This window comes from Rana temporaria, chromosome 6, assembly GCF_905171775.1.
Source record: "Rana temporaria chromosome 6, aRanTem1.1, whole genome shotgun sequence".
Classification (NCBI taxonomy): domain Eukaryota; kingdom Metazoa; phylum Chordata; class Amphibia; order Anura; family Ranidae; genus Rana; species Rana temporaria.
In genome coordinates, this window is record NC_053494.1 from 65355555 (window position 1) to 65367725 (window position 12171).

General features: G+C 44.0%; 1 protein-coding gene across 1 annotated transcript in view; it reads right to left on the minus strand.

The window, feature by feature from the left end:
- Positions 1–3073: 3073 nt before the first annotated feature.
- LOC120943545 (nodal modulator 3-like) overlaps positions 3074–12171 on the minus strand; it is a 123224-nt gene continuing 114126 nt past the window's right edge. Inside the window, exon 31 of the mRNA XM_040356910.1 lies at positions 3074–3577. Coding sequence (XP_040212844.1) covers positions 3446–3577 — 132 coding nt within the window. The 3' untranslated portion in view covers positions 3074–3445. The remainder of the gene's footprint in view (positions 3578–12171) is intronic.

Genomic DNA, 12171 nt, shown 5'->3' on the forward strand with positions numbered 1-12171 from the left:
GCGAGAACACCGGGGGGGAGGGAAGGGGGGCACGGTGATACGAGCAGGGGGGGGGGGGAAGGACTCTTCGGTGCCCGATGGGGGGCACCTCTACCAGGCTAGATCCTGGGCGTGCCAGCAAGATGGTGTCATGGATCATTTCTAAGGCCGTGGTGCAAGTAATCCAACATTCTCCTCCTTCCAGGAAGGTGCCAGCATCCCGGGCATTGTATGTGTGGATGATGGAGGCCCCCCTCCCTCTCTGTCCCCCTCCCCTCTCTCTCTGTCACCCCCCATCCTTTCTCTCTGTCACCCCCCCCTCATCTCTCTCTGTCACCCCCCCCCTCATCTCTCTCTGTCACCCCCCCCCCTCATCTCTCTCTGTCACCCCCCCCCTCATCTCTCTCTGTCACCCCCCCCTCATCTCTCTGTCCCCCCCCCCTCATCTCTCTGTCACCCCCCCCCTCATCTCTCTGTCACCCCCCCCTCATCTCTCTGTCACCCCCCCCTCATCTCTCTCTGTCACCCCCCCCCTCATCCTCTGTATGTTAACTAACTATTTTGTCTATATATAAATCCATGTTTGTCCCAGGCACACTTCACGTAGTGGGAGCTTGTGTTCCTGCTCACGATTTTGAGTGGGCAATTTTCAACATGTCACACTTAGGGGCCCCATGTGCGTTTGTCATGGAAAAGCACAAAGACCAGATTTTGAGCCAGGCACATTTTGTCACACAATTGTAGCAAATTCGCATTTGGGGTGCCATTAAGGAGGAATGGCACCCAAACACGCATCGCATGCTTTTCCATGACTACGAATCGCAGGCAGACAAACGCAGATTCTGCCCGCAATTCCAAATCACCTAAAGTGTGAACAGCGCCTTACTGTTCACCGTCTTGCTACCTCTGCTAAAAGTGTATTCCAATTGCCAACGGCTTATTTGCACACAAAAAAAAAAAAAAGAAAAAAAAAAAGATACTTTCCAAGATTGGTTTTGAACATTCCTCTTGCTTGTTTGAGGTCATGTCCCTGTGTTCCTTGATCTTCGCTTGTGATCTATTGCAGTGTGAACAAAACAGTTTTGTGGTCATATTATCTTTTAATTTTACATGACCAATTTTTTTCCTACTGATCCCAATTTAACAGTTAACTATTTGTGTAAGCATTTTTTTAGAATTTGATATATGGCGAGTGCCTCTACGTATGTTTTAGCTACATTCCTCCACCTAGTGGCCAAATATATTATTTACCTGTAATGACAGAGCTGTTTAGTTTTTCATTTATATTAAATATTAAAGGATGAGTTCACCTTTGGGAACATGTTCCATCCAATTTTGGGGTGGAACATGTAACATGTTCCCAATGCTGCAGCCACTGCCCCCCCCCCCCCCAATCACTGTGGCAGCAGGAAAGGAAGAAGTTCCCAATACTAGCGGACACTTTTTGCCGTGTGCGTGTCTGAATGAACTATAAGACCTGACATCCTTTAGCAGCTGTTGGCTTTTTAGTTCTCCGCTGTGGTAGTTCAAGTCTTCCTGTCAGGCAGTATCGGCTCACCCATGTGATCTGCTGATAGCCGCTGCAATGCTTTCCAGGCTGTTGCAACAAAAAATAAATACATGCACTTTTTTTTGCAAGTTTATCCTTTAATTTGTTTTAAAAATCCTTCAATTTCTTTTAATGGTGTATTATAGTTATGTGTTATTGTTTTCTTTATGCTGAAATGTGATTTTAATTCCTGCTGCCAATACTGACATTCATAGTTTTTAGTTGGACAGGGTTTAAGAAAGGGGGCGTACCCCTGAAACACATTGCCATAGTGACAGAACCCCCAAATAGTTCACAAAGGCACTTACAAGTGACAGAGGATGTGAGTGCCTCTGTGATCTGTGCCTGTGGCCTTGTTACTGTGCCTGTGGCCTTGTTAAAGTTTAACTTAAGGCAAATTAAATTCTTTCGTTTTGGATGGAGTGGTAATGTATTAGAACACCTGTTTTTTTTTCTACCTCTGAGGAATGCTGATAGTAGGAGGGGCAAGTCTAGACTGGCCTATAGTTTTTCTTTTGGTTTTCCAGAGTTCAATCCCTCTGTAGGCCGTAATATATCCTGAAGGTCAAAGATTTCCTGTGCCCCCACTCCCCCAATTGTGGAGAAAGAAACTCTGGATGCCTCTAGGATGCTAGTTGAGAACAAAGTCCTGCTACACCAACACCTAGTAATTCATTGGGCATGCTCCCAACATATCTGCAAAATGCATCCTTTTGAAAGCTAAAACTTGTTTTTGTTAATGAATGTTCAGTTTTTTTGCTATGATCAAACCACAGATATTGGTGATCACTAGAACCTACAGTTTTTGCCCACCTAAGGCTAGAACCCATCAGATTTTTTATTGCTGTGTCGCTGCTGTGGATCCCACCCCCCCCCCCCTTCTGCTGAAACTATTGCCACTGCGACAAGTGAAGTAAAAAAAAAAAAAAAAAACATACAGGGTGCTGCATAGTAGTAAAAAGCAGGCAAATGATCCATCCCCAAACTAGATAAAAAAACACGGAAAGTAAATGTGCAGCAGCAAGGCAGGTGGGCCTTAAAACCTACAAACCACACATATGCATCTCTGGGACTCCAAGGATGGTGTTGAGAGCATGTTCACTCTGGGTTCTGGGCCACATGATCACATAAATCGGGAAGTCTGTCCCACCTCCCAGCATTGAGACCTACTCAAAGGGCCAGCGGGTGGCATCAGTAAGGGTTTTATCTACTTACACTCCCAAATGCGTAGCTAACCCCCTAAATTCTGACCCTGGCTTTAACCCAGTAAAATAAACTACACGATCCCTATTCTAACCTCAAATATTAAATTACTACTACTTCTGCATACTCACCTTGTCCTGCTGTGAATCTCCAGTGACAACACTAAATGCTACTGTGGTAATACTTGGTGTGGCCATTCTAGCAACAAATAAGGAAAATGTCTAATTTGCAGATATGGCAGATGGCTTAGAGACAACCACTAAAAAACAATGATTAAGAAAAAGCCAGTCATCCAACTCATGAAACACGGATGCATTATTTAGGAAACAAAATGTAACATTGTAAGTTAAAAAGAAAACCATGCTGTTTTTTATTGGAGCTTCCTTGGGAAATCGGTTTGAGATGCATTCATTTTACATAAGGTAAGGGTCAAGTATGTCATCAAGTTTTTCAGTGATGATAAAAAATAAATTATCTTCAGTTGAAAATTACAAAAAGTGGTCACATCTGTTCATTTCCAAGCTAAATTAAATTTAGAATCTTTTCACGGACATCCAAAATGTACAAAACAAGTCAGTCTGTATTAAAAAAAATGGGATCATGTAAAACTGTATTTGAAGTCTGGTTTCTTCTAGAGAAAGGAGAGTTTTCTTAACATGTCCCAAGGGTCCAAGCATGACTTCGATGTCACTTCACACCATGGTGCTTTTTCCCTTACGTCCTCCGTGTCTTTTGTCTTTTCTGAAGTCTCTTTGCGTCCTCTGGATTTCCAGTGTCAGCTCCTGTCTGTCCAAGCGCACGTACACCTTGCAGACGGCTTGTCAAGTGCAGCAGCAGGGGAATCAACTGGCAAAGGATAGAAAACAACAACTCATTAAAGCTTTAAAAAGAAAATCTTCACTGCTAATGTGACGCGTACCAAAAATATATATACACTTCTGCACCTCCTAAATACGCTTACTAGTATGAGTGTTCAGTCATAGTTGGTCCCTTGTGTATCCAACAAAATGTAATTAAATGTTGAAAATATTACAAAACACAGAGTTGACCAAAAACTGGGCAGTTACTTTTGGATGGTCTTGCCATCTCAGATAGACAATAAACAAATTCTTACAGTAAAAGGAAGTGGTTTAAGATACATTTATTAATTTGTAAATAATCATTAGTAATGCCTAATAAAGTTCTATGTCCTGTTTATAAGTATACAGTATAATAGCACAAGGGGCCGCAATTACACAGGCAAGCTCTGCTTTTCTGTTTGGTAGTGCAGCAAAAATGTTACATCTTGTTGATGCATTTGTCTTTGTGCAGTTACCATACCAGCCGCAGTCCCTATTGACTGATAAAAGGCCAGCAAGGATTCTTTCAGCCACACACCATGTAATCTATGCTGCCTAGGTTTTAGGTTACAAGAGGAAGATTAGAAGCACTATTTTTTTTTTATGCATTGTATGCCCTGTTGAAATGCGGTTATTAATAAGTCCACTTTACAGCTATATTTGGGATACAAGAAATATAAAGGTAGATGTTCAACGACTGTAGCTCATGCCACAGTCAAAAGACTTCCTAGCCCAACATGGTTTAACACAGGTCAGGTTAACAAAGCATGAATGATGGCTCAAAAGATCTTATGTCTACCTAAACTTCTTAAGCCTGGTGCACTTTTTTTTTCCATTCAACCCAGCAGGCTGAACAAAAAGAAATAAAGCAAAGAGCTCGGAAGGAGATCCTATAAGAACAATCCGATGTTAGTACAGCGATCTCCCTGCTGAACGTCGGCCGGGCGTACGTTCGTGAATAGGCGTATCTAGTGATTTACAGATTCTACGCCGACCGCAATGGAAGCGCCACCTAGCAGCCAGCCTAAATATTGCACCCTAAGATAGGACGGCGCAAGCCGTCGTATCTTAGATAGGTTTAAGTGTATCTCTGTTTGAGAATACACTTAAACTTAGGTCGGCGCAGATTCCGAGTTAGATCTGCGTATCTACTGATACGCCGACCTTACTCTATGTAAATCTAGCTATTTATGTGGTTAAACTGAGCTTGTTTGATGATCAAAGTTCATTTCTAGGATCTAAAAGGACTAAGGGGTTTATTTACTAAAGGCAAATCCACTTTGCACTGCAAGGGCACTTGGAAGTGCAGTCGTTGTAGATCTGAGGGGGGAAGGTCGAAATGAGGGGGGAAGGTCGAAATGAGGGGGGAAGGTCGAAATGAGGGGGGAAGGTCGAAATGAGGGGGGAAGGTCGAAATGAGGGGGGAAGGTCGAAATGAGGGGGGAAGGTCGAAATGAGGGGGGAAGGTCGAAATGAGGGGGGAAGGTCGAAATGAGGGGGGAAGGTCGAAATGAGGGGGGAAGGTCGAAATGAGGGGGGAAGGTCGAAATGAGGGGGGAAGGTCGAAATGAGGGGGGAAGGTCGAAATGAGGGGGGAAGGTCGAAATGAGGGGGGAAGGTCGAAATGAGGGGGGAAGGTCGAAATGAGGGGGGAAGGTCGAAATGAGGGGGGAAGGTCGAAATGAGGGGGGAAGGTCGAAATGAGGGGGGAAGGTCGAAATGAGGGGGGAAGGTCGAAATGAGGGGGGAAGGTCGAAATGAGGGGGGAAGGTCGAAATGAGGGGGGAAGGTCGAAATGAGGGGGGAAGGTCGAAATGAGGGGGGAAGGTCGAAATGAGGGGGGAAGGTCGAAATGAGGGGGGAAGGTCGAAATGAGGGGGGAAGGTCGAAATGAGGGGGGAAGGTCGAAATGAGGGGGGAAGGTCGAAATGAGGGGGGAAGGTCGAAATGAGGGGGAAGGTCGAAATGAGGGGGAAGGTCGAAATGAGGGGGAAGGTCGAAATGAGGGGGGAAGGTCGAAATGAGGGGGAAGGTCGAAATGAGGGGGAAGGTCGAAATGAGGGGGAAGGTCGAAATGAGGGGGAAGGTCGAAATGAGGGGGAAGGTCGAAATGAGGGGGAAGGTCGAAATGAGGGGGAAGGTCGAAATGAGGGGGAAGGTCGAAATGAGGGGAAGCTCTGCTGATTTCTTTCATCCAATCATGTGCAAGCAAAAATGCTGTTTTTTATTTCTGTCCCCCTCAGATCTACAGCGAGTGCAAAGTGAATTTGCTTTTAGTAAACAAACCTCATAGTGTTACAATGTTTCGCTTTATCTTGCCTAAGCGATGTTGTGATTAACTGGCAGGCTGCCTAGTTTGTTTTTGACAGCCGTCAGCTGTGAGCAGAGTACTTGGAAAATGCTGTGTTAAGATCGCGAGGGGGTAGAATCGCGATCTTAATTCTTTAAGGATTAATCTTGCAGCCCTAAAGCAGCATAGCAATAACGAATCAGAAAGAACCGATCTCTCAGGACTTGGGATTCAACAGCCAAGCCATCAAATCAAGCGCCCCTACAGTAGGATGGTGGACTGGTCCTTGAGACAGCAGGTCTAGTCAGTCTGGAAGTGCCCATGAAGTTCCTTCCAGAAATCGAAGAATGTCAGAAAACCAAGTCCTTCTGGGACAATTTGGTGCTTCCAATCTAAACTTAATGACCTCCATCTCGATCCTGCAAAGAAAACGTTTATAGTGGAGGGAAGTCCTAAATCACTCCTAAATTACCCCAGAGGGGGCAGCAGTGCGCCCACTGCAAAGGTCTTTGTAGTCCTGCTTCTGACCACAAACCTGTCCACCTTACTGTTGAAATGGGATGCCAACAGATCTATGTCCAGTGTCCTCCAGTGCTGACAGATGTCCTGGACCACTTTAGGATGAAGAGACCGTTCCCCCTCAATCAGCTGCTTAGGACTGACAACGTACACTCGCCTATTGGCTACTCCAAGAATGTGAACAAAAAGCCTTACACCAGGAGGCTCACGGCCCTACACTCTCCCTGGATTGATCATAATAAACCAGAAGGCTACATGTGACATGAATATGGCCTCAAATTATAAATATAAACACAGCAATAATTAATGTGAACTACTGAGCAGGTAGCCCAACACCTATACACATAACTAATACACACTAGGAGGAATGTCGCTGTAATCAGGGAGAGGGAACTTTGGTGTAGTAAAAAAAAAAAAATCAGACTGCTTTATTAAAAGCCGCATATAAAGGTGAGAGACCACATATAGTCCATGACGAAAGTGCGCACTGAACACACAACACAGTAACAAGGAAATGATGGATGAGCAGCCACAGTCTCCAGATCACTGTATGGCCAGCTGACAGGTAAAGAGCTAGGCTGGATGCCAGAAGTGTCTGTTCCCGCTCAGCTCACTCAATCCAAAAGGACAGCACTCAGTGGATGGTGGTCTCCTGCAAAAGTGGGGTCGCATGAATCGTTTCGAGGACGCCTCTTAAACGAACTAGGCCCAAGACTATGCCCATGTGGTGGGGGTAGATCCATCAGACTTATGTAGGTTCAAAATCCGCCCAAAGCTCAGAGGTGGCTGTATCCTCTGCCACAAGTTGGCTACCAGGGCTGAAATGGAGTGATTCGTCAAGATATCTGGTAATGTGGATTACTTAAGAGGGCAGCAGCAAGCTCATTGGTGAGGACCCAAGGGGTTGAGAACAGGCCAAAAGGAAAGAAATACAGACTGGTGCTGATCGCCCACAACAAAATTGCAAGAGCAGCTTATGTGGGGGAAAATTGGGAGTATGTAAGTATGCATCCTTGATTACTGACCAAGCTAAAAAAAAATCCTCTTGTTGCAGTAAATGAGTAAAGAAGTGACAAACCTGCCAATTCCAACTACTGGACCCACAAGAAGGTGTTGAGATCCTTCAAGTTTGGCGTGGGGCAAATACTGCCACTGGGCTTTGGAACTGGAAACTAGTCTGAATAAGAGCCTAAAGTCTGGAGGATCAGAAATCTCACTGAAGAGGCAGGAAGATTGGAGGGCATAAAGTGGAGAGGCAGTAGGGAGCGAAACTTTAGCTTGTAACCCTGAGACACCACATGCTGGATCAATGGACCCAAAATGTCCAGGAAGCTGAAAAAACGCCCAAAAATTTCCCACTACTTGTAACACAGCCCCTTTATTTAGAGAAAAACTTGGCTGGTTTTTATGTCCAGGACTTTGCATCAGAACTGAGTGGACTTGGGGTTTGAAGCGGAAGTCTAGGAGGGGTGAAAGAACTGGCAGACTTTTCTATGGGCACATTAGCTTTCTTCTTTACTGGTCAAGACTGCTTTTTCCACCTATGACTTATGTTACCGCAAAATTTCATATTCTTGATATGTGTCCAATATATCATGTACATGTGTTAAAAAGGATCCTGTTCTGTGCTGCTTTCTTTGTGTGAAATACCAGGTGATCCTGACCGTCCATCCGTTTTTCTTTTTTAAAGTGACCAAGCTAGGCAGGAGAGCACATTCATTTCAGTGTGGTCAATTTTCTGGCTGTGCTCGAATGGCCAAGCTAACATGCCTATCTGCAAAGCCAATAACTGGGAAGATCAGTGTAATGCTGTCTCTCCGCCCCCACAAGCCCCTTTGCAGCTGAGAACAGAGATTATGCGATTACTTATGAAAAAACGTTTTTTTTTTTACTATATACCGGGGATAAGCAATTAGCGGACCTCCAGCTGTTGCCAAACTACAAGTCCCATCATCCCTCTGCCTCTGGGTGTCATGCTTGATGCTGTCAGAGTCTCGCTATGCCTCATGGGACTTGTAGTTTGGCAACATCTGGAGGTCCGCTAATTGCTTATCCCTGCTATATACAAACACACACAAATGTTTTGCCTTTCATTGCCATTTTAACTGAACAGGTTGTTTACTAGGTAAGGGTTCACATATACTTTAATGATGGTGTCTAATGACTCACCAAGACCAGATTCTCCATTAACCACTTCCTGTCCTTAGGTCATTCATAAACAACCCAAGGCTGAAGTGGTTATACTTGGATCACTGTTGAGGATATAATCATAGGGTCTGGGATTAAAAGAACAATTTCAATCTTTGCAGATGACACCAAGCTATGCAGTGGAATAACATCCTTACAAGCCGACCTCAAGGCATTGTCTAATTGGGAGACAATGTGGCAGATGAGGTTTAATGTTGATAAATGTAACGTTATGCAAAGAATATGCATGCATCATACATACTAGGGGGAGTTCAACTGGGGGAATCCGTAGTGGAGAAGGATCTGGGGGTTTTGGTAGATCATAAGCTCAATAATGGAATGCCATGCCAAGCTGCATGGGAATATAGGTTATAGGTTAAGTTGATCTAGGGAAAATCTGATTGCCTTTTGGGGGTCAGGAAGGAATTCTTTCCCCTGCTGTAGCAAATTGGAGCTGGGGTTTTTCGCCTTCCTCTGGATTAACTGTGGGTATAGGATTGGGTATATGGGATTGTTTGGTATATTTATGGTTGAACTAGATGGACTTGTGTCTTTTTTCAACCTGACTGTGCAACTATGATTTTGATAGATTTTTTTTTCAGACAGTGTTTTATGTAAAAGTGATACAGCCACTGGATTACTTTTATAGGCAGTGGAAGGGGTCCCCCATCCTTTACCGGGCTCTGCCATTCGATTGGGAAAATTGAGTACTGTCCGTGATACTTTTTTCGATTGGGGAACCTGGTAATGATGCAACCATTGGCATCAGCTTCCCTAGACACAGTGAGAGGAACTGTGTGATGTCAGAAACCAGAAGAGACTAGGACTTTGTCTCTTCCTATTTCGGTCTGTTATAAATAAGCAGTTATCAGTTTGTGAAAGCATCTGATCACACCAATCTTGATCTTTATAACAAAAAGGTTGATACACTTTTTTTTATAAAAAAAAAAAATTAATAAAAAAATAAAAAAACATTTAAATCAGCCTGCGCCCCCCTACCCTGTGCTCATGTGCAAATGCGAACACATATGTAGGTCCCGCACGCATATGTAAACAGTGATCGCGACACACGTGAAGTACTGCTCTGAACATCATCTGAAGTATTGCTCTGAACAGCAATAATTCTAGTCCCAGACCCCCTGTGTAACCCTAAACTGGTATCCTGTAAAGGCTTTTAAAGCATTGGTACCACAATTTGGCAACGTTCTATGGGAGTAGACAAATTAAAAGCGCGACATGCACCCATTTAATCAGCATATCATCTTTTATAGTAAATACCTATAAATTGGCGCCCTAAATAAAGCGGACCCTTAAAACGTGAACAAGTCACAAAAAAGTATTAGGATAAAAAATAAAAGGTGGTGCTAAAAAACATACAAGTGAATATACAGTATACTGTATATCATGAAGACGCTATTCACGGCAAAACGTACGTCTGAGCGGAGGATCCGTCACTTACGGGTCCCGATTTTTTTACCCCACAACAGGCTTTACCCCTACGAGAGGGACATGGAATGCCAACTACTGAGATAAGAACTAGCCAGATCCGCACATGCCGTTTTACCCCATGCCAGGCTAGGCACTTTAAAATGTGAGTGCAATCTACTACCTTCGTCATGGATTTGAAATCCTATTAAATATACTATACTATGAGACTCTCTGGATGAAGCTAGGGTATAAAAAGAAAGACGAGAGAGAGAGTCCATTGGAGTGGAGTGATGTTGGCAGTAGAAATCAATTGGTTATCCAAATGCACAATTTGACCTACCCTAAAAAAAGTGTTGAGTTGCCACCTTTCCATTGAGCACCTATGGTGCCTCATTTACCTACCCCTACGCCGGCAGAAGTATGTATGTATATATGTATGTGTGCATGTATGCATGCATGTGATAGAGATATATATATATATATATATATATATATATATTACACACACACACACACACACATTACAAAAAAAAATAATAATTTGGTGCAAAAAAAATAAAATAATAATTACTACCTTTACCTATACACATAATTGTTCCAAGCCGGTTCCAGTCTGCTAGCAAAGCGCATCCCTCTTGTTTTTTGGTTTCTCACATAGATTGTTGCCAAGACCTTGCCTTATTTATCAAGGGAGTTCTGCTGCTATCCTGGCTCACACAGGGTCATATGAACGATCAGACATTTTAGGCTGGCAATACAGGAGCACGAGGTTGGGAACATTTCTGTATTATCCCATACTGGTGACCATAGGTCCATCAGGTGGCAATGGTTTCAACTTCAAACAGATGTGCACGTCTGCCAACAAAACCTTAATGGTTTCTTTTAGCTTGGGAGACCAAAAGCAACTGCCCATCTTGCAGGAATTCTCAGACTCTGAAGATTAACGTTCCTCTTCCTCCCCTCCTCATTGGGAAGCAAAGCTGCCACAGTGTGAAACCTGGCAAATGATTTAGCAGAGGTTGATGACTGGCAGCTCTTATGCCTGGCTAGTTCTACAGTTTCTAGAAAAGCAGAAACCTTCCTCTTTGGGTCTGTTATACAGGCTGAAAAGTCCCAGTCCTGATAAGTAGAACTACCACGTGTGGAAATTGAGGTCCAGAGTCCCAGGTAACTAGTTTTGAGATAAGCCCCGGAAAACGTTATCCTGGCTCAGTGCATAGTGTGTGCAGGCCTCCCCTTTGTCCCATTTCCCCTCTGATATACCCTGTGGGGTACTCAACTTTAATCAGTGGAGAGACTGTTGCGGTGGAGAATGAATGCACCCCGCAACTGAGGCTGTGATATCTAGGCAGCAATCTGGAGCAGGAGTAGCAGCTGGGGCTCCTGTGTGCCTGTATGCAACAAAGCAATGTGCTCAGAGCCAGGGAGAGGGTAGTGTATGGTCTATAGGAGGGCAGAACTAGGCACACAGAACAGATCAAACTGGGCAAATCAAAACCCTCTCTGCGGTGCATTTTCAAGAATAAATGATTAAGCACATGGGCATACAATTTGCTGTGCTCAGAATAGTTTTTTTTTTTTTACGGATCCATTCTGAATACAGAAGCATTGTATGTACTGGGGTCCATTCCCACTGCGGTTTTGGTCTGCAACATTTAGCTGCACAAACCAGGTCTAAAAGATTATGCGTTCATGTGCCCCGCCTTTGAACCATATTTAACGCTGCACACATATAAACATTACTGTGTATTCAGCAGGCGCCACTGCCCGTTTACATGTCAGTGCTAAATGAGTCATTTATGCGGCGGCAGTGTATGCGTTGCCGCTGCATGAATGACTCATTCAGGGCGGACAGGTAAATACTGTTTAATCAGCAGGTGCCACTGCCACCGTACCCCACTATTGTTCATATTTTGGCCCTGATTGAGTCATTCACGCAGTAGGGCGCATGCACAGAATGTGCGGATCTCAGCTCATGCAGGATACTACATATGCGTTCAGATGCAGTACGAACAAACTTTTTATGCAGAATCTTGCTGTCAATACTCTTGCCAATACAGTTGTTTGAATGAGACCTAAACGAGTATTACAGATATTCCTATTTGGAAAATGAATACTGACCTGCAAGGGGAGCCATACCTGTACAGTTATCTATGAGCTCTTTAAAAGCTTTGTAA